Source organism: Ctenocephalides felis, unplaced genomic scaffold (genome assembly GCF_003426905.1).
Source record: "Ctenocephalides felis isolate EL2017-DRISC unplaced genomic scaffold, ASM342690v1 CF-g0.4_SCAFFOLD_01886, whole genome shotgun sequence".
Lineage (NCBI taxonomy): Eukaryota > Metazoa > Arthropoda > Insecta > Siphonaptera > Pulicidae > Ctenocephalides > Ctenocephalides felis.
The window spans coordinates 170,797,362-170,821,638 of NW_020538040.1; the positions used below are offsets into that span (position 1 = coordinate 170,797,362).

At 29.9% G+C, this 24,277-nt stretch overlaps 3 protein-coding genes across 4 annotated transcripts; 1 reads left to right on the plus strand and 2 right to left on the minus strand.

The window, feature by feature from the left end:
- Positions 1 to 178: 178 nt before the first annotated feature.
- Positions 179 to 6,677, plus strand: LOC113376255 (ER membrane protein complex subunit 1-like). The gene is made up of 16 exons (XM_026616163.1): positions 179 to 357; positions 427 to 542; positions 670 to 801; positions 1,058 to 1,259; positions 1,333 to 1,468; positions 1,560 to 1,718; positions 1,785 to 1,965; positions 2,051 to 2,158; positions 2,231 to 2,400; positions 2,471 to 2,629; positions 2,722 to 2,988; positions 3,066 to 3,264; positions 3,579 to 3,731; positions 3,841 to 4,008; positions 4,084 to 4,317; positions 6,517 to 6,677. Exons 1-16 carry the CDS (start codon positions 209 to 211, stop codon positions 6,675 to 6,677), a joined length of 2,694 nt encoding a protein of 897 aa, XP_026471948.1. The 5' UTR covers positions 179 to 208.
- Positions 6,678 to 6,946: 269 nt separating this feature from the next.
- LOC113374572 (peptidyl-prolyl cis-trans isomerase D-like) lies at positions 6,947 to 10,458 on the minus strand. The gene is made up of 6 exons (XM_026614555.1): positions 10,219 to 10,458; positions 9,352 to 9,596; positions 9,080 to 9,268; positions 8,880 to 9,005; positions 7,239 to 7,496; positions 6,947 to 7,168 (listed from the first exon to the last, which is right to left on the minus strand). Exons 1-6 carry the CDS (start codon positions 10,283 to 10,285, stop codon positions 6,950 to 6,952), a joined length of 1,104 nt encoding a protein of 367 aa, XP_026470340.1. The 5' UTR covers positions 10,286 to 10,458; the 3' UTR covers positions 6,947 to 6,949.
- Positions 10,459 to 11,960: 1,502 nt separating this feature from the next.
- On the minus strand, positions 11,961 to 18,690 carry LOC113377630 (LIM and senescent cell antigen-like-containing domain protein 1). Of its 2 annotated transcripts, none has more exons than XM_026618005.1 (7): positions 18,677 to 18,690; positions 13,429 to 13,545; positions 13,250 to 13,362; positions 12,767 to 13,101; positions 12,537 to 12,653; positions 12,332 to 12,473; positions 11,961 to 12,259 (listed from the first exon to the last, which is right to left on the minus strand). In XM_026618005.1, the coding sequence occupies exons 1-7, from the start codon at positions 18,688 to 18,690 to the stop codon at positions 12,069 to 12,071; spliced, it is 1,029 nt and encodes a 342-aa protein (XP_026473790.1). In that variant the 3' UTR covers positions 11,961 to 12,068. The 2 variants fall into 2 exon arrangements, with proteins under 2 accessions (XP_026473790.1, XP_026473789.1); XM_026618004.1 differs by lacking the exon at positions 18,677 to 18,690 and adding an exon at positions 14,818 to 14,981.
- Positions 18,691 to 24,277: the final 5,587 nt, after the last annotated feature.

Sequence of the window (24,277 nt, forward strand, 5' to 3'; positions counted from 1 at the left end):
CCATCTTTGTTCTGTGCTTTTTTATATGGTTCTGTCTTTTTTATCTATGGTTCTGTCACTTGTTCATAATTTGTTTTTAAAGCCACTGCTCTAAATAAGTGTTCATATTTTCATATCTATGTTTTTTAGGTATTCACTGGTCATCATTGTTTCATCTGTCATTGATTGCCATCTGTAGGAATTGAAAATGTGTTGCTTGTAATAGGTTATGCTGTATAAAATGTGCAAATGTAGACGAAATATGGATATAAGTAATTTATTTATCAATTTTAAATCTATTTATTTATTATTTTTATTATGTGTGTTAATTCGCGTGTCGAATTGTTTATTTGAAGATCAAGTTGGAAAATTTGATTGGTTAGTACAAATTGACCATTTTTGTTTCTTCAAAATTTCATTAATTAAAAAAATCTGTTTTTAATATAGGAAGCAAAGTTTTACGGGTAAACTCAAATTTAGTGCTATAGAAAGTGTTACTAATTCACGTAAAGTTATTGTAGCTACAGAGGAAAATGTATTAGCTGCTTTACATTATAAGTCAGGTGAGAATCATAATACGGTTGTTAGTAATGTATTGAACGTCTTATCTAAAATTCAGTTCATATAATTTTTTTTCTTTCAATCCTTAATATAAGTATTATAGTACAAGCATTCTTGTTTATATTTTAGGTGGTATAAGCTGGAGAAATGTGTTTGAGGATGGTCCTAGGGGAAATATTTCATTTTTACATGTAGATAAGGAAATAGTAACAATTACTGGTGAAACACCATTTACTATAAGAGGTTGGGATGTAAGAACGGGTATGTAAATTACAATCAATTATAATTTGTATTTTAAATCTATGAAAACTGCATAAATAATATGATGTATTTATTATAATTTATTTATTATATTTTACAACTACAGTTTTGTCTGATGCAAGTGGAAATATAAATTTAAGACTAACTAATACGACCCACATAAATAATAATTATGCAATATTATTTTGCGGTGTCAAACAAAATTAAAATACTTTATAATTATTATTTGATCAGTTTTATAATTATTTGTTATTAGGTTCGGCAATATGGGAATGGTCTATGCAACTAGCAAACATAGACAAGAATGCATTTAAACAATTTTGGTTTGTTAAGAATAATGATCTCTATCATGTATTGTCAGTTATAAATTCACACATAGAACTAACACAGTATGACTTACGCTCTGGTAGTAATAAACAGAAGTCACAGAAGATCCCAGCAAATTGGGTTAATGATAGGTAAAAATGGTGTTGCAAAATGAAGAATTTATCCTGTAATTATAATACAGAAGTATGAAATATTTTATTCTAGATGTGTGCTGTCTGATAGTTATTTTGTGTGTGCAAATGGTGGTGTTATGATAGGAGTGGATCTTCTGAGTAGAGACGCACAAACATTTCAAATTGAAATTGGATCTCAAAATGAGGACAAAATTGAATCTACAAAGGTCTGATTATTTAAGTCAAATTTTTGAAAATTTTATTGTTATAAAACTAAACTATAATTTTATAGTTAACTCAACTCTCATTTTGTTTCAGGGTAATTTACCAAGTATTATTGTTAATAATAAACTATACAAGATCCGAAATAATGCTTTTGTACAAACACCAATTACATATCAAATCGGTGATTCTATGGTGTCATTAATCATTAATGGTGAAGAAATCATTTTGAAGTCATTCATTGATAAATCAAAGGTTATTCTAAGTACATACTTATTTTGTTAATAATTATTAGCCATTAACCTCATAATTAATTTTAAGATACTGCATTTAGTTGGAAACACTGAAAGTGAGCAAGTGACTATTGGTCAATCAATTCCATATCCACAAAACTTTTCAACTCCCAAAATCGCTGACGTTTTTTGTTTGCAAAAGGGCCAGAAATTTTTGTGTAGTACTTTATATCATACAGATGACAATGTTGTGTTTCTTAAAACACCTGGTAATATTTATTAAAGAATTAATGAAAGAACACAAGTTCATGTTCAATTATGATGTGATCATAAATATATATTGTTATTTTATAGAAAAAATTTCTTGGTATCGTGAAGAATCATTGTCAGATGTGACAGCTGTTAGAATGATGGATCTTCCGTTAACTGAAGATAGCTTGCAGGATGCTGTTCAAAAAGCTAGTATGTAATCAATATTTTTATTATATTTTATAAATTTTCTGATAAACGTTTATAATGATTTAATTTTTACAGGCGATTCATTGGAAATGTTTAGAAAAAGACTGTTACTTCAGGTCGTTCATTTTAAACATTTTCTTATATCTTTATTTGGTGCAGATTCTTCAAAATTACAGAGAGAAAACTTAGTACGAGATTCCTTTGGTTTACATAAAATTATTATTATTGTTACAAGTGTGGGCAAGGTGTGTTTCAAATTATATTATAATACTACCAATTTTTTTTATTTAATATATTGCGAATTATTTGTTTCAGGTATTTGGTATAGACAATATTGATGCTACAATTCATTGGTCACGATATATTCCAGCGTTAGCCAAAAAACGGGACGATTTTCATATAGAATTAATTGAACAAAGAACAACTAAATATTCTCCTCATGAAGCACAGTGTGCGATTATAGGAAATAATCAAGTATTCATAATAGACTGTAATCTATGCAGACAACTTGTTTGTTGTCTGCTAAGATTCCACTCAGGTTATGATTATTTTTACTTTGTTTTTAGATTAACAGAAATGGATTTATTTTTCAATTTAATCCTATTAATGGGCAAGATATTGGAAATGGATTCATAAATCTGCCTTATGTAATTAGGCAATATACATTACTTGCTGAAAATGAAGATTTTCTCAAACCATTGCTTATATTAGATGATAATAATTTGCCTCATGTACATCCTGAGAAGGATAAAAAATTAGCTGTTGGCACATACATGTATACAATTAGTAAACAATCTGGTGTTGCTAACGGATTTATTATGGAAATTCAGAAGGTATTTACTTAAATGTATGCTTTGCAAAGTTGTCAATATTCTGTTATAATAAAACTTCATGCTCTTTTACTTTTTAGGACCTTTTAGTTGCTTTGCCTGTATGGTCTCTACAACTAACAATGCCAGATCATATTGTGTCACATATTGCTTCAAAAAATTTGATAGAGCGTGTTAACTCTCAAGGAAGAGTTTTAGCAGATCGTTCCGTACTTTATAAGTATCTCAATCCTAATTTGGTGGCTGTTGTGACACAAGGACCAGATCCTATGCATAAAAGTAAATTTATCTAAATCTATAAAAATAACATAGTAGTTTAAATTTTGAAAGTCATAATTCATATTATAATTGCATTAACGGGATATTCTGATTTATAATTTAAAAAAAGGCAATTTTTTTGAGACACCCCACAAATCACTTTTGGTAATTAAAACTTTGACTTTTTTTAAAACATCAATTAATAACTAAATTGCATTAAATTCATGTCTCTAGACCAGAGTACCCTTCAAATGTAATCAAGCTCTAATTATCTAGAACCTTCAAAGTTTAAAAATCCAATAATGTTCTAATAATTTTGTTTTAATTTTTTACAGGTGTCATGAATGTTATACTATTAGATGTAGTTTCTGGTAAAATCATATCATCCACATCTCACATTCGTGCTAAGGAGCCTATTCATATAGTACATTCTGAAAATTGGCTAGTGTATTCGTATTTCAATGAGAAAAGTAGACGAACAGAAATTGGTTAGCATCCTAAAATTTTATTATATGGATATATTGATAATGGTTAACATTATCTATAATATTGATATTAACATTTCTATATTTTTTTAATTATTTATATTTTTATCAGGTACTATGGAAATGTATGAGGGAAAATCCCAACCCAATACAACGATATGGAGTTCTTATAAATCAGCACAGCCAATGGTCGAGAAACAGACTTACATATTTCCAGGGCAAGTTGAAGCACTGCGAGAAACAATCACTATAAGAGGAATCACTGCTAAACACGTATTAAGTAAATAATATTGAAATAGAAAATGTTTTGACTTTTTGTATTATTTAAATATAATAAATTCTGTAAATATTACAGTTGGTACCAGCTTCGGTAGCATTTTAGAAATGCCTTGGATATTTTTGGATCCTCGACGTCCTGTAACAATTACAGGTGAAGCTAGAGACGAAGGTGTTCTGCCATATATGCCTGAATTACCAATGCCAAGTGAAGGCATTGTTAATTACAACAAATCAATAGAAAAAATTAAAGACATTGTAGCTGTACCCAGCGGGTTAGAATCTACCTGTTTAGTTTTGGTTCATGGTTTAGGTAAGATATTTTCTGTAGATATCTATAATTTATGAGAAAATACAGTGGTACTCCAACGAGTTTAATTCGTTCCGTAACCACGCTCATATGGGGTCGTTCAAGTATTATTATTACATAAGCAGATTTATTACAATTATTTACCCCCTCATCTCCCTTGTCAGCAAAAGTAAGCAAAGCTCTTATCCCCCACCCCAATGCTTTCGTAAACAAATTTTGCAATTAAGGGGGGCGATACATGTAACAAGAAAAAAAAATCAATTTTTTTTTTTTCATAAATCGTTACAATAACATCTCAAAAATATGCCTGTAAATATTCAAAACAAAATTATCATTATTTATACAATAAAAACTCATTTAAGTGCCACGCCTCAACTCGACGCTTGAGTGCTATTTACTCTTATCTGTTTCTATGTGTCAAAACTTTAAACGCGTTTTTCTCAAAACGACATTTTTGAAATTTGCGGGCGGGATAACTCAAAAAGTTCTCAACCGATTCCAATGAAATTTTGCACACATCTACTTTACAGTAATAGCTTCTAGTTAAACCTCAAACATTCCAAAAAAATTTTCAAAAATTAACCCTTTTACCAAAAAAAAACATTGAAAAAAAGGTGAAAAATCGAACTTTTTTTTTCTAAAGTGTGCCAATTTACGATTTTATGACTTTTTTAATTTTTATTTGGTTTAACTAGAAGATATAAGTTTTATGAACACGTACAAACTAATTTTTTTAAATTCAGATCACCGTACGAAAAGTGAGAACGCCCGCAAATTGATGGCGTTTTCCGAGAGGGTCTTGGCAGATTTATTTTTACGGCAGCCATTTAAAAAAAAAAAATTTAAAAAAAAATTTTTTTGTGTATTCTAATATATAATAAATAACCCTAAAAAAGTTCAAAAAGATTCAATCATTCCTTCCCAGTTTAAAAAGTCCTCAAAAAATGGTAAAAATTAAGGCGATTACATGTATCGCCCCCCTTAATGTATTGTTTTTAAAATACTACCTATGACGTAATAATCATTTAGACTCCCCTGTCCCCATGTCACCCAAAATAAGCAAATCAATAACCCTCCCGCCCCCTTATTGTGCTTACGTAATACTTGAACGGCCGCTATGTCGAATCGCTTGTATCTCGATGCAATTTTCGCTGTAGCACTATTATGGTTTTTGATTGATTTTTTGAATATAAAAAATCAATTTTATTATAGTTTATATCAAAATAATCCTCGATATATTCGCGTCGGTAAATCGTTACTACAAAATTAATAGTAATATATAATTGAAATGATGAGAAATATTTCTAAAGTTCATTGCCTGACAGTATTGGCATATTTTATCCATTGCACAAATTGCAATCTTTGAATGAGCAGAGTAGTTAATACTAAAACAACAACAAATGATGCTTGGGCTCTTGCTGCTTCTATGTATCGTTCTCGTGCAACTCTTCTTCTTGAAACAACTTATTGCAGGCTGTAATATTAACACATTTTATTTACTAATAAATCTTTAATAATACTTATACAGTAGAACTCCAATCATCCGAATTAATGGGGACCGGGACCGATTCGGATAATCAAATATTCGGAGTTTTTTTTAAAAAATTGCCATTGGAGAGAAAAAAAGTTACGTTTTGATATTGCACTATTTTTTTATTGAATTAAATGAAAGAAACATGACATTTTCACATGTTTTAAATATAAATAAAATGTACTTATGTACAAGTTTAGAAATAAAAATCATTGTTTTGTAAACATCTCCGTCAAATCAAAACAAACAATGTGCCTACACTGGCTTTGCTGGTGGAAGAATAATAGCGCACTTAGACCTTTTTTGGACAATTTTTTTTCTGAAAGTGATTCGGATAATCGGCGATTCGGATAGTCGGAGTTCGGATAATTGGAGTTCGGATGATTGGAGTTCGGATAATTGGAGTTCTACTGTAATCATAAAACAGCCAAATATTTCTATGGTAGGAAAATCGTTGTTTCAACTTACGAAATTTTTTCTAGAAAGCTAACACGCTCTAAGTTCGTATGTCAAAGCAACGAATTGCTTCTTTGGCGATTTGTATCTCGAAACACTTAGATGTCATTGGGGTACTACTGTAATTTTAATAATTTCTTTAGATAGAATATTTGTAGGGGCTTCAGCATTAGAAATCTTTCTCAATAAACTAAACAATATTTTTTATCTTATAGATATGTTTTATACAAGAGTTGCCCCATCACAAACATTTGATCTTCTTAAAGAAGATTTCGATTACTGGATGATAATGATAGTATTGAGTGTATTGACAGTCACTGTTTTCACGAGCAAACATTTGGCAAACCGAAGAGCCTTACGGCAAGCGTGGCATTGATTAATAAGTAATTAGTGGATTGTTAATAGTTATAATGTAATTTGTACTGATCACACTCACCAGTAAGTCATTGTGTTAGACTGATTTAAAATTCATTACTGATCAATAGAACCACAATTTTAAAATATCTGTCAAAAAGTTAAATTATGGCTGTACATTTATTACAATGTGCAGCTTTGGTATAAGTGTAAATAAAAAAACTTTGATATGTGCATAATTTATTGAAAAACTTCATTTTTAAAATACATTTTTCAACAAGCATAATATATTATTTATTGGAACATTTTCATAAAAATTTCTTTTTCATATTCACGATATTTTCTCTGTATAAGTAAAGCTTTTTCATATTCTTGCGAAATTGATTTATTATTAGGAAATAAAGTTAGAGCTCTTTTAAGGTCTTCTAACCCACTATCATAATTTTTTAACCCGATTTGTGCTTGTCCTCTTCTGTAAAATGCTTTACAATTATTTGGATCTCGCTTTAAGGCCTGTGGTGATTATGATTGATAAGAAATCAACATATTTGCAACAAAATGATTTCTATAAAAATGTTATTACCTCATTACATAGATTATTTGCTTCTTTGAAGTCACCAAGTTTTATATACACAGCCGCACCATTCAGTAAACATAGAAGATAAACATGATTAAACTTCTCTTTGTCAAATTCGCATTTCAAATCAGTCGCAGCGAGCATGTATTCTATATACCGCCGAGCTTTTTTGTACTTGCGAGCAGAATGTATGAAATCATTTTGAGAATACAGCATATTACCAGCTAATTTAATATTAGCAATCTTATTCTCCAAAACTTCTTTCTAAAACATCAATCAGAATTTTCATACTTGTAAGTAAATATGTATAAAAGAAATATGGACAAAATGACACAGTAGCTTATTTAAAATTTTTAGGCTAGTTATAAAACATGAGGAAATCCATAATTACAATCCTCATAAATTTTGAGCAACGTTGTCACAGTCTTGTCGTAGTAACCAGTTCAAACGTATATCGCACCTTTAAAAGATTATTTTGGGACTTATTCATTGTCATTTGTAATTATGTCTATTAATTTGTATTTATTTTAACGACCTTATGCAGGTACTAGTGAATTCAATCAATTTTATTGCAATTATCAGGTGTTTGATGGAATTTCAATTAATTGTTAACTTCCTGTAGGGTAAGTTATAATAATAGCAAAAAAATCGAAAATGAAAATTTTCGCATATGTTCACGTTTCAAAGGTTTCTGAACATTTTGGAATACCTTAAAAAAAATTGATGTGTGTGTGTATGTGTGCGGATACAAATTTTCGTCGACGATTTCGGGAACACGATTCAACCGACTTCAATTATTCAAAGAACATTCGATTCGATAAGGAGACGTGCTGATTAGTTTTTGGCAAAGGCAGGTCTAGCCGTTTCGAAGATACGGGGCAACAAGTGCCAAAAACGGTAACTCAGTTTTTAAGAGAACGGAGCGTCCGATTTTAATAATTCAAAAAACATTTTACGATGAAGAACTGATTAAATTTTTGGGAAGACAGGTCTAGTGGTTTCGGAGATTTAGTGAATAAAAATAAAAAAAAAATCGGCGGTTAAAAATGATCATTAGACATATGCACATCAAATTATCAGATTTTTAATGGAGGTTTTAATAATGTGTCAATTTTTTTTACATTCTATAGATTCCGTAACGTCGTTTGTCCGTTAAACAGCGACGCGGCGCTTACGCGCTTTATTAAGAGAACGATTTATTCGTGAAGACAGTAAATGTTAGTATCCTAGTCAGTGGCGTCGGAACCGTGTGGGCTGTGTGGGCTTGAGCCCACCCATGAATTTTGATGGGGGGCTCAGCCCACCCATCAATTTCAAAAAATTATATAGGCTAATATCTCTAAAAAAAACGAGACCACTGGCTGCCTATCTAAAAAAAAAAAAAAACGAGCCCACCCATCAAAAATTTGGTTCCGACGCCACTGATCCTAGTATATCCTTACCCTGTACGCCATTTTTTTTGTACCACACAGACAAAATGATTTTTGTAACTAGTTGCATTTTTCCTTAATAAATATGTTACTATGGATCCTACTTAATTAAAAGATTATGTTACTGTTAATCTATGAATCTAAGATGAGTAAAAACGATTGAGATTGTTTTCAAATATCATAAATATTAACATGTGTAAATATAAACAAGATATACCTTCGTTATTTCATCGTAATCCCAGTCATCTGGCCATGGTGGGAGACTATCATTAGTTATGTCATTATCTTCAAAGCCCCATCTTTCGCCTTGAGCTATTTCCCCACAATCATCAATTATACAAGTCTAATATAATATGAAAACAAAGTTGTACAATAATTTAAAAATACGAATATAAAAAATGAGGTGTCACTAAGTACTTTAATAGGTTTTCCATTTGCATCAGTCTCAAGTTTCTCAATTTCTTTAACAATACCTAGGCCTCGTAACACCCTACCAAAAACAACATTTGTGCCATCTAAATGAGAACTAACAACAGTCGTTATAATGAATTGAGAGTTATTGGAGTTAGGACCAGCATTTGCCATTGACAGTACACCCTCCACATGCTAGAAACAAGAGCACTATTTCAAAACATATTTTGTTTTTTTTATGAATCCACAATCATGTAGCATGTATTTTAATCACTTACGGATAATTCAAAATTCTCATCATCGAATGTCGGACCATATATACTTTCTCCATTTGTGCCATCATTATTTACAAAATCCCCAGTTTGAATCATAAATATATTAACTACTTTATGTATGATACAGCCTTTATAATGCAAAGGTTTTCCTAATGAACCGATGCCTTTTTCTCCTGTGCATAAGGCTCGAAAATTTTCAACAGTGATTGGTACGACATTTTTAAAAAGCTCAACAACTATGCGCCCAACTGAAAAATTGTTCATTAATTTAGTGATACAGGGAATTATTCTTAATTTTTTTGATTAACAAAAATTGAGCAAGAGTGCTGATTGTAAAGGATATATTAATAAGATAAATAATTTTTAATGAAGAAAAGAAAGATAAATTTGAATCTAAGCAGTCAATTTAAGAATATAGAATAAAACATTCCCAAAACAATTAGAACTCAAATAAATTAGAAGTAGATATTTCTTCCTTAAATGATTATTTTTAATATTATATATTTAATTTTATTTTAAAATAACTATATTTTCATTTTATTTTGATATAACTGTCAGTAAAAAAAATTGTGACACTTGTTCAATTGCTGCATTGTAAATTTTGAAAGAATTGTTTAAATAATTCACACCTATAAAGATTGATTTTATTTTTTTATAAATATTACAATTAGATTGATATTAATAACACGTTAGTTACGCAAAATCAGAAAACAGAATGCTGATGAAAACCTGAATCTATAAAAGTAAAAAATTGGATCACCTTGATATTTATGATATTGCGCAAGTTATAAAAAAAAGGTTTAATATTTTGACGAATATGATAATGGGCTAAATACATAATATAATAACATTATATATGTAAATGTTTACCCCTTTCAGACTCAATTTTTATATCTAGAAAACAAATTGGATTTCCTTCCTGGGGATACAGTTTCATGTCAAATTTACGATATTTGTAACTTTGTATGAGACATGTGTAACAAAAAAAATATGCATTAATATAGTAGTTTTTATAAAATTGATTGAAAACATAAAATGCAGCGTAAATAGTAAATTAACTTGATTAATTAAATCACAACATATTTAAGATTAAGATATTGATGTACTGTCAAAAACATGCCAACTGTCAAATGGGCACTTATGCAGTTTGATCACTTACGCTAATAGATGGGTCTGAAATCACAAAAAATGAAAACATTTCAAACAGCGTAAATAAAGGCACATCCTCACCTAGTGAACGAACATGACGAACAAGAAAATACAAAGAAGAACAAACACGAACACGAACGAAGGCGAATCATTCCAAACGAACTTGAACAAACGCCTCAAAGCAGTGATAGTCTTTGTTCGAGAATTTTCCGTAAAACGTCAGTATTATTATTCAAAGTGGAGGGAAAAGAAAAAAATATTGAAAGTGATCTAATTTACAAAATTCATCAATAATAGCTATTACACATAATAGTCACAACATAAACTAATGCAGAACTGCACATATTAACATAAAAAATGTTTGTTTACATTCGTAGTAGAGTCCACTGCACATACGAGTTCAAACATGAACGAACAATTTTCTTTGATGTACCATGGATGTACCGACAAGTTGCGGAACATTGCTCGCTATGTTTGTTTGTGTTCGTTGTGGCGCCGCACCATGCTCGTTCTGGTACGTACATTCTTGCTTGATCAATTATTCAAACTTCAAATTTTACATTATATTATTTATTCATTTAAGTTGTTTTGAGTTTGTTTATTTTATCATTTGACTGATAAATTGAATTTCGTGCCATAAATAAAAGATGAAATTGTTGTTAAAGTTCTTTATTTGCACTGTGAAGCTGTTAACAGTATTAAACTTAAATGTTAAGGTAGTTGCATTGACTCAGTATCTGTGTAGTGTGTATCTGTGTATATTATTAACATGCTTTGGTAAGGTTAGTATATGTGTTATTGAATATGCTTGAATATATTTATCAATATTAAAACAATATTCAAATATTTTATTCACTTAAAATTATTGATGGAAGATACAAAATATCTATGAGGAATTTAAATAGAATAAATATATTTTGCATAACCTATTAACATCTCAAAACTTATTGAGAATCTAATTATAATTTTTTTTTTCAAATTCTCATTTTTTGAATTTTATATTCAATATGTGTTATATCAGGAATTAGGTTGGATAAAGGCACATAAATATTCTAACTTCCCGCAAAGGCTTTTTTATGTAATGCATTCAATCACACATTTTTTTGCATCATTTGTACAATTTGAGATACAAAAATGAATATGGAATCGAACCATTGAATAAATACATAGAAAAAAGTAATAAAATCATAACAATCCACTTTTGTTGTGAAATAAATTAAGACAATGGAAATCTTGACAAACTAGGGATTAATATACAAGATCCCAGATTAAATTTGCTTATTATTTTATTAACGTAAAATAACTTATCTTAAAATATGTGCTTGGCAGTATTTGAAATATTAATTACAATTATGAAATATCAATTAAAAAACATTCAGGCACATGAATATAGGTTCTAATAAAATATATAATAAATTTTAACACATTATTTTAATTTTAAAATGTGATAAAGCTTTGATTATAGTTCTTTTGGTACACTAATGTACAAACCCTAGAATTGATCAAAAAAATGAGTGATTCATTAAACCACTAAATTTTTGGTTATTATCCTTAAGATATTGTTAGTAATCTCACTTTTTAGGGGTATTTTCATGTGCTCTGCGTAATCGTCTTCTGAACTCTTGAGGAAATTTGTCATAGCATCGTTTGCAAACTGGCTTCTCATCACATTCATAAAATTTACTTTTTTGATTCATCTTTGTATCACACACTGAGCAGGCGAAATGATGAACGCACCATGCTTTATTTAATGCAGTGAATACTATTCATAAAAATAAAATTGATTAATTACCTATTTCAGTTAATTATGTATCTGAAGGAATAACCAGCTTACCATCACCAGCAATGACTTGATTACAGACGAAACATAGATTTCCAAAAAGTTGGTGATAGTGTGTTTCACAATATGCAAGTCCCTTTTTCTCATAATGCCTGTGACCCAAGAATGGCTTTTCACATTTTGCACATACGAAATGCTATGAAAAAGAATTTTAATTAATGTTTTTGAATTATTATATAAAATTATTCTATGTTGTTACCTCAACATGCCAATGTTTTCCTAAAGCAGTTACCACCCTTTCTTCAATTGGTCGTCTACAGGCACCGCAAATTGGTATTCCCATTTTGTCATGACAACGTAGACAATACAGCTCATTCTATAATTTGAATGAGAAATAAGTTTAAGTTTAACCAACCTACTATACAAATTTTATTTTCATAATTTAGAAAAATAATGAAATAGTATAATGCTTATTTAATTTCTACTTACCATATCATTAGCAGCAAAACCAGGTCGGCTCCTGACTTCTCTTGCACTACTATCGAGTTCAATACCACAAGCAGTGCAGTTAAAATGATATCCATGGTATACCTCACCTCTGAATCTCAACGGAGCATCATCAATCAATCCATGGCATTTATGGCACACATGCTTTCCTAAACATCTTGCTTTATCTTTAGCATTGCATTCATGACATAAAGCACGTCCTTGGTTTCTTATGAATCCAGTATCTGCCAGTTCCTTTTGACAATGTTGGCATCGGAAGCAATGGGGATGCCAGTTTGCTGCCATAGCTTTAATAACTCGCCCAATCACAAATTCACCTAGGGAAGGAGGAAAATAGCTTCAAGTTAAAGAAGTATTTATAGATAAAGTCTAGTTCATTTTTATTTCATTATGTTGATTTTGAATCAATCTCATAAATGTTATGCACATCCTCATGTCAATTTATTATAATATTTTTATACATACCACATTTATTGCAACAAGGGGCAAAAAGAACCTGAAAATCATGTTCACAGTATTTGCGTCCTTCGAATTCATAGAAGACACCATCTGCAAATACTCGGAAGCATTGGGCACATCTGAAATTCAAGGAATTGTAAAATTTAGGAACAATATTTAAGAGTGATAATATATCACAGACTTACACAAAACATTTTCCGTGCCATAATTCCCCATTGGAATTGACAATCTTTTCATTTGGTTCAAAACCATCACCACAGCGAGAACAAAACATGTTGCCCAAGAGTGCTGCTCCTTCCAATCTGAATAAACCAAACCAGTAATATATATATATATATATATATATATATATATATATATATATATACATAGAATTTTGTGATATGAGTGGAACAAATATTAAATGTTAAATATGAACAATACAACACTCAAATTTTTAACACACACTTTATTTGGTAATTACAGACGTTTCGAGACCATGGTATGCCTCTTCTTCAGTGTAATTTCAAAACAGTTACTTATATACTACACATTCTTTAATATTTTATTTAAATTACATTTGATTTTAAACTTACAAAAAATTTTTAAACAAATTTAAAATTACAAAGATATTTTAAACAAATCTTAAGTATCGAGATGAAGAGACAGGATGAGTATTATTATAATAATAATAATAATAATACATCATCTCGATACTTAAGATTTGTTTAAAATATTTTTGTATGTTCCACATGTTTTAGTACTGTGTCGAGCTCTGCAAGTGATAGTTGGTGTTTTTTATATTTACAAAAATTAAATGTAATTTAAATAAAATATTAAAGAATGTGTAGTATATAAGTAACTGTTTTGAAATTACACTAAAGATGAGGAATACCATGGTTTCGAAACGTCTGTAATTACCAAATAAAGTGTATGTTAAAAATCTAAGTGTTGTATTGTTCATATTTAACATTTAATATATATATATATATATATATATATATATATTATAATGTATATTGGATTTAGCTTTTTGCTGCACAAATTTCAATTTTCAATGAAATACTTCACCTTCTTTAAGCACAAGTTTAACATTTTTTTGAATATAAGCGAAATATTCTTCAAATCTCATTCTATAACATATAAAGATATCAATAATAGCAATGAGGATAGATTTGCTTAATTCAGAAGTATCAATTTTATATTTATTGAACATAAATATAATTTTAACAACTTTCAATGACAAATTACTAGCATATAAATCAAGGACGTGCATCTTATCGTCATATTGTAAGAAGAGTTTAAAAAAACTCTATATAACAAACTGATTTAAAACAAATAGTTTTATATTAAAAAGTTTACCAAAATAATCATATAATTAGTAAAGTTTTATAGTTGTTTCTGCGCCACATCTTACTAAAAGGTCACATGCAAAAAATGATAAAAACAGATAGAGTAGGAAGTTGTGAGAACTTTAAAGTTCAAAAAATTTAATTTACATATAATTTTTAATCTGATTTTATCTGGAGACTTCGATAATATAAATGTCTTATAAAAATATTTATTTTAGATATAACAGACTCGTTCAATCTTACCCAGGCATTTTGTTTAAATATTTAAACTTATACGCGAGTTATAGAAACTGTCAAATGGTTTTTATAATAAAGCAATAGCTCACAATATTAAAAAAAATCACAACATTAACAATGTCTCATAACCCGCCCGAACTAAATGAAAACACCTTATGACATCATACCTATACTGGCCAATGAATGAATGTTGTCTTCTGTTTGCCCATATTGGGAAAACCGAATAATGGGAGTAAATATTTTTTATTTATATTCTTAACCAATGCAATATTCTGAAAACGCTTTTTTATTTCTAAATTAAATATAATAGAGAGTTCAGAGTAAATAAATCTCTATTTAATGTTGTGTCATTTAGGTTCCAAACCGAGAGCTTTCAAGTCTTATCGTTAGATAGAGATGGGTATTTCGTGTATCGTCATGAAATATAGAGTTGGTGTGGGAGCTTGGGAGCTTGGGAGCTTTGGTCTTGTAAAGTAGAGCGTAAACGAAAAAGTGCTAAAGATATAGAAAAGCTATAGAAATCCCAAATTTTTTTTGTTTTTAACTTCCTGAAGGAAAAGTTCGTTAACTTCCCGTAGGGTAAGTTATAGTAATCCAAAAAAATCAAAAATGAAAATTTTGCATTTCTCGACGTTTCAAAGGTTTCTGAATATTTTGGCATACCTTAGAAAAAATGAATGTATGTGTGTGCGTGTGTGTGTGTTCGGATACAAATTTTCGTCGACGATTTCGAAAACACCGATCAACCGATTCAAATAATTTAAAAAACATTCGATTCGTACTGATAAGGAGACGTCCTGATTAGTTTTTGGTGGAGGCAGGTCTAGCCGTTCCGAATATACGGGGCAAAAAGTGCCAAAAACGGTAACACGGTTTTTAAGAGAACGGAGCGTCCGATTTTAAAATTCAAAAAACATTTTACTTGTTTTGACAAGATAAAGAACTGTTCAAATTTTCATGAAGGCAGGTCTAGCAGTTTTGGAGATCTAATGAAAAAAGTAAAACAAAAAGCCATTTGGCGGTCAAAAATGATCATTAGACATATGCACATCAAATTATCAGATATTTTATAGAGATTTTTACAATAAGTATGAATTTTGTTTACATTCCTATGGGTTCCGTACCAATATTTATCCGTTAGACAGCGACGCGGCGCTTTGACATTTTGTCCCTATGCAGTTAAAGCAGTACGATTGCTTTGAAAAAAAGTTCAGAATTTCCAAACTATGCCAAAATAAAAAAAACTTTTTTTTTCAATTTTTTTTGTTTCTCAAAAATCTAATTTTTTCGAAGTACATTTTTTTCAAAAATGTTAATCGCTTTTAAAAAAATAATAATTTTTGGTACGGGAAGTTCCAGCAATTTGCTTTAAGGCACGGTGCCTTAATTGCCTTAAGACAGAATTCCACTTACATCTAGTTTTCATAAAAAATCGATTCGCTAATTTTATGTTTTCTCAACGTTTCAAGCCATTCTGAATCGAATGAAACCAAATTTGGAAAAAGTATGTGTGTGTATGTGAACAGATTTTTTACCGTAAATCGACGTTTTCTCAAAAACGGCTGGACCGATTTTAAAAATTTAAAAGCCATTTGATAATGTGAAAACGATGTAATTCACATCACTCAATAAATCCGTAGGATAACTAAGAAAAACCAATTTATTTGGCAAATTTCTTATTTTTATGCAATATAGTTTCTTCGAAGACGATATAACGATTATAGCGAACTTCAAACTTTTTGAAACCATTTTTTAGTACGACTTATACTTTGCCACAAAATTCAGCATTTATTTGGTAAAATCATCTCATCATTTGGTAAAAGTTTCTTCGCAGCAAGCATTCTTTTGAGGTCGCTGGGGAACAGATCTAGACTATATGGTAAAAAGGGAAGCAATTCGGAGCCCAATTCATATTTTTCTTCCTTTTATTTTTTGTGACCAAAATTTAAAGTTGGTCATTTAATAGTTTTTCAGATATGCGAGGTTGATGGGTGGCTGGCTCCGCTCTCAATACTGGTATTGAAACAAATTGTACGTTTTCAAAAATGCATAATTTGATTTTGATGAAACTTGGCATACATTGTTACTACACTTTACTAAATATTTGACAAAAATTTAAATTTGAAACATTTAATAGTTTTTTAAATATGCGAGGCTGATGGGTGGCTGTCTCCGCGCTCAATACTGGTATTGAAACAGATACGTACGTTTTCAAAAATGCATAATTCGATTTTGAAGAAACTTGACATACATTGTGACTACACTTTACTAAATATTTGACAAAAATTTAAAGTTGAAACATTCAATAGTTTTTAAGATATGCGAGGTTGATGGGTGGCTGGCTCCGCGTTCAATTCTAACATTTAAACACATGGTATGTTCTCAAAAATGCGAATTGCGATTTTGATGAAACTTGACACAGATTGTAACTATACTTTACCAAGATTGTAACTAAAATTTAAAGTTGGAACATTCAATAGTTTCTGAGATATGCGAGGTTGATTGGTGGCTGGCTCCGCGCTCAATACTAACATTTAAAGTTTAAATCATTTCTAAATATGCCGTGAACCCCCACTTTTATTTCGTGGTCCACCAAATTTTGTTTTTTTCTGCCGTGGACCCCTTGAAAGTTGCCATGGACTCCTGGGGGTCCAAGTGGAGCACTTTGGTAATCACTGATCTAGACTAGACGATTCATCTAGTTCTACTGCGCCGATTTATTTGAGATTTTCAGATTATCCTCTTAATAGACTTCTCTTTGATGGTATATATTAGCCCCATTTCCCTTGAAAGATGTTAGTGAATCCTCGGAATAATATAAATATAAGTGTGCTTAATGGAACAGCTTTAAATAAAGCAGCATTAAGCGGTATATTACTGTACTTAAGTTATCTCAACAAAACTGTATTTTTAAGCATTTGACCATATTTAATACTGCTGAATATTTTTAAAGCAGATTGCTGTAAAAACGTATTTACTTCGATGTGAAAACCACAATTAAATTCTTGAATTATGTACAAATTGCAATTATCTGCACTCATGTAAGAACTCATCTCATAACGATCAAGATTGATAAGTTCTCATCTGCAGCAGCGAATGCTGTTATTGCAACACCTATGATGATCTGGTTTATTTTCCGTTTCCCATACATTTTATATTATATTCAGAATGTACAAATGTTGCAACACCCCTCACTACATACACATCATAACTTCACATGCGAAAATTATTTATATTCTATTATAAATGGAAGTCATTGAAAATACAAAAATACAAATTTTATAGCTTACCACGCAAGAAGTACCTGCTATAACTACTATACTATATACTGATAAATATATACACCAGATTTCTAATATAAATATCTGTGGTATTTCTACTCAACATTGTATTGCATTGAAGACGCCTACAACCTTAAAATCTTGTCCAAACTAGATTTTAGTTGAACGCAAACAAATATTGATTAGTTTTCAGTGAAAGCTAAAACTTTAGCTTTGAAATAAATAGTTGAAAATGTTATCGAAATAATCTTTATTCTTATCGCTTAAGACGATCATTTACGCAAAGCAGTAAATTCACGCAACTGGGGGGTCCATATATCAGATGATCGATTTTTTAGGATTTGTCGGTGATTTAAAATTACCCCCATATTGTTCACCAAACATTACCTGTATTTTTAGTACCTAAAACTAGTAGCGTATGGCATCGTGCCTTAAGGCAAATTTTACCAATTTCTTTTAACAAAAAATTTAGAAATTTTAAATTTTTTGAAAAAAAATGTTTTTTTTTTGGAAAAAAAGACTTTTTTAAAAATAATGTTTTCTTTATTTTGGAAATTTTGAACTTTTTTTCAAAGCAATCGTACTGCATTAGCGGCATAGATACAAAATATCAAAGCGCGTAAGCGCCGCGTCGCCGTCTAACGGACAAACGATGTTACGGAACCCATAGAAATGTGAACAAAATTTATACGTACTATTAAAATCTTCACAAAATATCTGATAATTTCATGTCTAATGATCATTTTTGACCGCCAAATGGCATTTTTTTTTAACTCCGAAACCGCCTGACCTGTTTTCCCAAAAATTTAATCAGTTTTTTATCTTTTCAATACAAGTAAAATGTTTTTTTGAATTATTAAAATTTAACGATCTGTTCTCTTAAAAATTGAGTTACAGTTATCGGCACTTTTTGCCCTGTATCTTCGAAACGGCTAGACCTGCCTTTGCCAAAAACTAATCAGCATGTCTCCTTATCAATAGGAATCGAATGCTTTTAAATAATTGAAATCGGCTGAACTGTGTTTCCGAAATCGTCGACGAACATTTGTACATGCGCACACATACACACACACTTACATCTATTTTTTCTAAGATATGCCAAAATATTTAGAAATCTCTGAAACGTAAAGATATATAAAAATTTTAATTTTCGATTTTTTTGCGATTACAGTACTTACCCTACGAGAGGTTAAAAATCGTAAAATTTTTGGTTCTTTTTTGATTTTTTTTTAGTTCAGGTTATTATTTAAAAAAAAAGGTACTCGTGTGATATCTTAATTGAACTCTCACTTGATATTTCTTGATTTTTTTGTCAACCCCTCCTTTTAAGCCTCACGTGATCAATGAATACTAGCTTTAGAAGCGTATTCGTTTCAAATAAACATGTCAATAAATGAATACGCTCCTGGCAGTAATCAGGAACATAACGTTCTAATTTTCTACATACATCTTTTAGAAATTGGTATAGCAAGCATATTGCATCACTCATATGTGCATCGCATCCTGGCATCTGGTTTAGTAATAAATAAACCATCCTACATGATGCTCGAAGATATCCGATAGTTGTCTTCTTGAACTACTTCCACATATGACCAGTTCACCTTTAAATTAAATCATGCGCCTGGGAAAGTGCTTTACCATTACGTCTTAGGAAGCTCTTACTTTCATTCACATGCCTTAACGATAATTCCGCTCTATGAGATGAAATACAAAATACAAGATATGAAATCCACCTCGAGGTATATGCTTATATATACTATCTTTTTCTGATGCCCTGTTATCAATTTTATAACGCTCAATAAATATTATTCGAGCACAATAAGCTTTTCAAGAAATTACATATCTGTATTGTCAGTACAACAGTTTTTCTTTTTATGTATTAAAACACATCTTGGTATAAAGTTTTCTTTTAGAATGGCTATAGTTAGCTTTCGTGAATAAGATTTGGAAAAATAGGTGTAATTTGGAATTACCCTTAAAGCAAGTTGCAGAACTTTCCAAATATGTATAAGAATTCGGCATAATGAACTTTTAAAATTGTGACGATGCAACTTCGAAATTTTGACACGGCTCATTATTTCAAACTTTGATAAATTTTCATAACTAAATCACTTTTTTATGTCGAGAATATTTTCGGATATTCGTCTACTAGACCATAAACTTTATGAAAAAAATCTTTACAATCTTAAAAACAAATTTTCAACAATTACTCAAATAAATTAGTATGGTCTACTAAACTATTATCTTACGAACGGTTTTAAATGTTGAAAATCGGTTCAGGATTTTTGGCTACTTGGAAAAATTTTGTATTTTTCTGCTAATTGTAGATAAACGTTTCCACCTATCATCTTGCAAACTAATAGAGTCGTTATCTACTTAATACGAATGGGTTTTAAATTTTTGCAGCTGTTTGAGAAAGCGTGAATAAAAAGTGAAATTTTGGCTTACGTACACACACACACACATCCATCCTCCAAATTGGTCTCAAACGATTCAGAATGGCTTAAACTTCGAGAAATCATAACATTAGCAAATCGAATTTTCTGGCGAAAACATGAACTTCGCGTTCAGGAAGTTAATCCTTTATGGGATCGGAACGTTCAAATTTTTAAATATTTTTTCAAATAAATATGTTTTTTTTGTGAGATCATGCATAAAGTTTCATTCTAAGGCAACCGATATCAATATTGGTCTTTTCATATACAGAAGTGCGAACATTATAGGCCGCTGTGACTTGAAAGTCGCATAAATCATTAATACCAAAAAAAATTTGTTTTAACTTTTATTTGTATATATAGGCTTATAATTGCTGATTTTTTGTTCCTCTAAATTTTTGGTTTCCTCTAATTTTTTAAATAACCTAAATATGATTTAAACATATTTTATTAAAAAAACATACTATCTAAGGAAGCACTTTTTTTAAAATTATTTGTATTCTGTTTAATTTACTTCATAATTAACTTGAATAATTTAACACTTTTCATTTGTTTTTATTATTTTTGAAAATTTTCGGGGAATTGAAAATAAAAGTTCGAATTTATTAATGTGAGATGCTTTTTTAAACCGCTTTTAGAATTTTGTATTTGACATATTTCTTGTTCATAAGGTATTTATTCTTTCTCTAAGTCTTTTAATTTAATTATCAAGTAACTGCAAAAAATTCAATTTAAACCTATATTTTTCGAAAACCCGGGACAATCCGGGACAAAAGATCTAATCCCAAGACAAATTTTGCTTAAAAGAAAAAACAGGACACGTGGTGGAAATCCGGGTAGTACCTAAAAGAAGTTTTACTGTATGTTGCATTATAGCTTCTGTTTTTTCGCATCTAAAGGCGGCTCATCTTCAACTTTGTACTTTTTTCTTTCGCGCATCGTTTGCCTCATGGTTTCCTCTCTTTATCTATCTAGCTTGGAATAAATCGTGTATACACATTTCATATCACGAAGATACGTGTTTAATGGAGCATTGTATTGTATGAACTATAGAGTTAGCGTATAAAATAATTGACACTTGCAAAATTCGCTCCGCAGACATATTGCACAGCTAATGACCAGATTAGCGCTAAAACCGCAACAATGAATGACGCCGCACAGGGCTCGAATATAATGCATTTTCGAAACATTACGACAAAACAGATATTTTGAGTTACGACTTGGAATGTCGTCGTTTACGCGAAATCTAATTATTGCTCATATACTTCAGATGAATTATAGGATAGATGTCCTCAACAGGTAAAGGTAAATGTTGTTTATGAGAAAACTAATTTAAAACTCTCATGGCGATTTTATGTTTCTCTCTTAATGTTGACACACGGTGGCATATTGTTGCGGTCTTCTATAATCTTACATTCTAGTGCAGAGGTCGGCAACGCGGCGTCCGCGGGCGCCATGGCGCCCCCGATCAACTTTAGATGCGCCCTCAGTTAATGTAAATGTATGATAACCTTAGCATAAATCAATTTCTCATTTTCCAAATATAAAACATATTGTTGAAAGTCTAAAAATAAATATAGAAAATTTTACTACTACATCATATTTAGAAGTTATAGACAAATTGGCAGAAGAGTTTTGTTCAAGATTTCAAGATTTTGCAGCACTAGAACTCGTTCTAGGATTTTTTATAAACCCATTCAAAGTTACCGAAGATGATCTTCTGCAAAGTGTTTCAGTGTATTTCGAAATTAGTAATATCGAAGACGTGGAGTTAGAAATAATAAACTTGCGAAATGATATTATTTTAAAAGCATAGTAATGATAAAATGTTTTGGTTTCACACTAAATTATATGTATATAATTAGGTATTATTAAATCATACTCTTCTTTTATCGATGTACTGAATGTTCGTAATGTATATGTTATATTATACTAGGAGAATAAAGTTATGATTTTTTTTTTCATACCGATGCGCCCTCGGTAATTTTCACATTTAGTTTTGCGCCCTTAACGGCAATCAGGTTGCCGACTCCTGTTCTAGTGAATAAATCATTACTATGACTGGTTGTGCATGGCATTGCGCCTTTAGGCAAAATGCTGAAACTTTCCACACCGTAATTTAAAAATTTTCAAAGTTTGAATTTTGTTTTTGAAAACTTTGAATAAATTACATTTATGAGAAGTTTAAGTTTTATGTAAAAATCCGACTTTTTTTTATTTATTTATGTATATATTATTTTCATATCTCGGTCAAGCAGGGGTATCTGGTATGAGAGATTATGAAAAAATTTTCATATTCTATATATACATATCATTTGTCTATTTCATTGCACAACTTAAAATATATATAAATATTTAATTATTATAAATTTAAAATTATAATAAATAAATTTTTGCAAGTTGCTACTTTTTTGAAAATCTTGAAACTCACTCAAATCGTTTGAATCATACCGTCGAAAATGTCAGAAACATTTGTTTGGACTATGTAAGTTCAGATACATTAGGAGAACTTTCCTTTATTCAGGTTCAAACACACTATGTAATTTTTTGAAGATTTTGAAAAAAATAGATTTTTCGAAAAATTTTGAATATATTTTTGAAAATTACCTATGCACCCTTGATTCAGAAAAATAAAGCGGAATAGAAAATACATCACATGTATCTTTAAATCAATTTATAAAATGAAACACTTGTTAACTTGTTAACTTCCCGTAGGGTGAGTTATTGTAATCGTCCAAAAATCGAAATTGGAAATTTTTACATTTCTTCACGTTTTGAAGGTTTCTGAACATTTAGGCATACTTTAGAAAAACTGGATGTGTGTGTATGTATGTATGTATGGATACAATTTTCGATTTGAATGGCTCAAAAAATATTAGATTCATATTGTTAGTGAGATGTGCTGATTAGTTTTTCGGCAAAGGCAGGTCCAGCCGGTTCGGAGATACCGAGCTAAATGTGCAAAAAATTGCTGTTTTTGAGAGAACTAAGCATCTGATTTGAATAATTAAAAAAAAATCATTTTTTTTAAATTACAAAAACTATTTTTTTAATATCGAAAATAATTCGAACTTCAATTTTAATTCTAGCTAAAATTCTAAAGCTCACTTATATACTTCAAATAAATAATTTTAACATTTGTAATTCATTTTATATATTATAATTCTTATAAATATTAGACATTGCTGCCCTTCATATTAAATTTGATTGATTGAGTTATACTTACTTTTTGAATTTTATTTACTTTTCTGTGAACATATATAAGTTACAGTATTTATAATAATCTATTTGAAAACATTTAATATACAGTTTGGTATCCCTCCTGAACACTTGTTTTAAATTTAATTAAATGTATTATATTTTAAATGTTCATTTATTATTTTATGTACCTATATTGTCGAATGTCGTTCGAGGTTTCCTTGTAAAATAATGTTTAATCTTTATGGCAGTATGGTTCTTATGATTGATTTTGTTTTATATCAATTTACGGTTATCGCATATATTTGCAGCTGATAATGATAAATTTATGGCCGAGATAATGAAAAGCAGTAAGAGTGTTTTATTTTAGTATTACCGCAAAATCTTAAATAGATACTTATGTGGTAAGCGATAATGGTAGATAAACGTTATTACAGTTTTTGTTAAAGAGCACCAGTTTGCCGTACAATGCCCCAGGAGCTCTGCACTCAAAGAAGCTAAAAAAAATTTCAACACCAGAAAAGTGCAAATTTTTTTGGTAACAATTTTGCA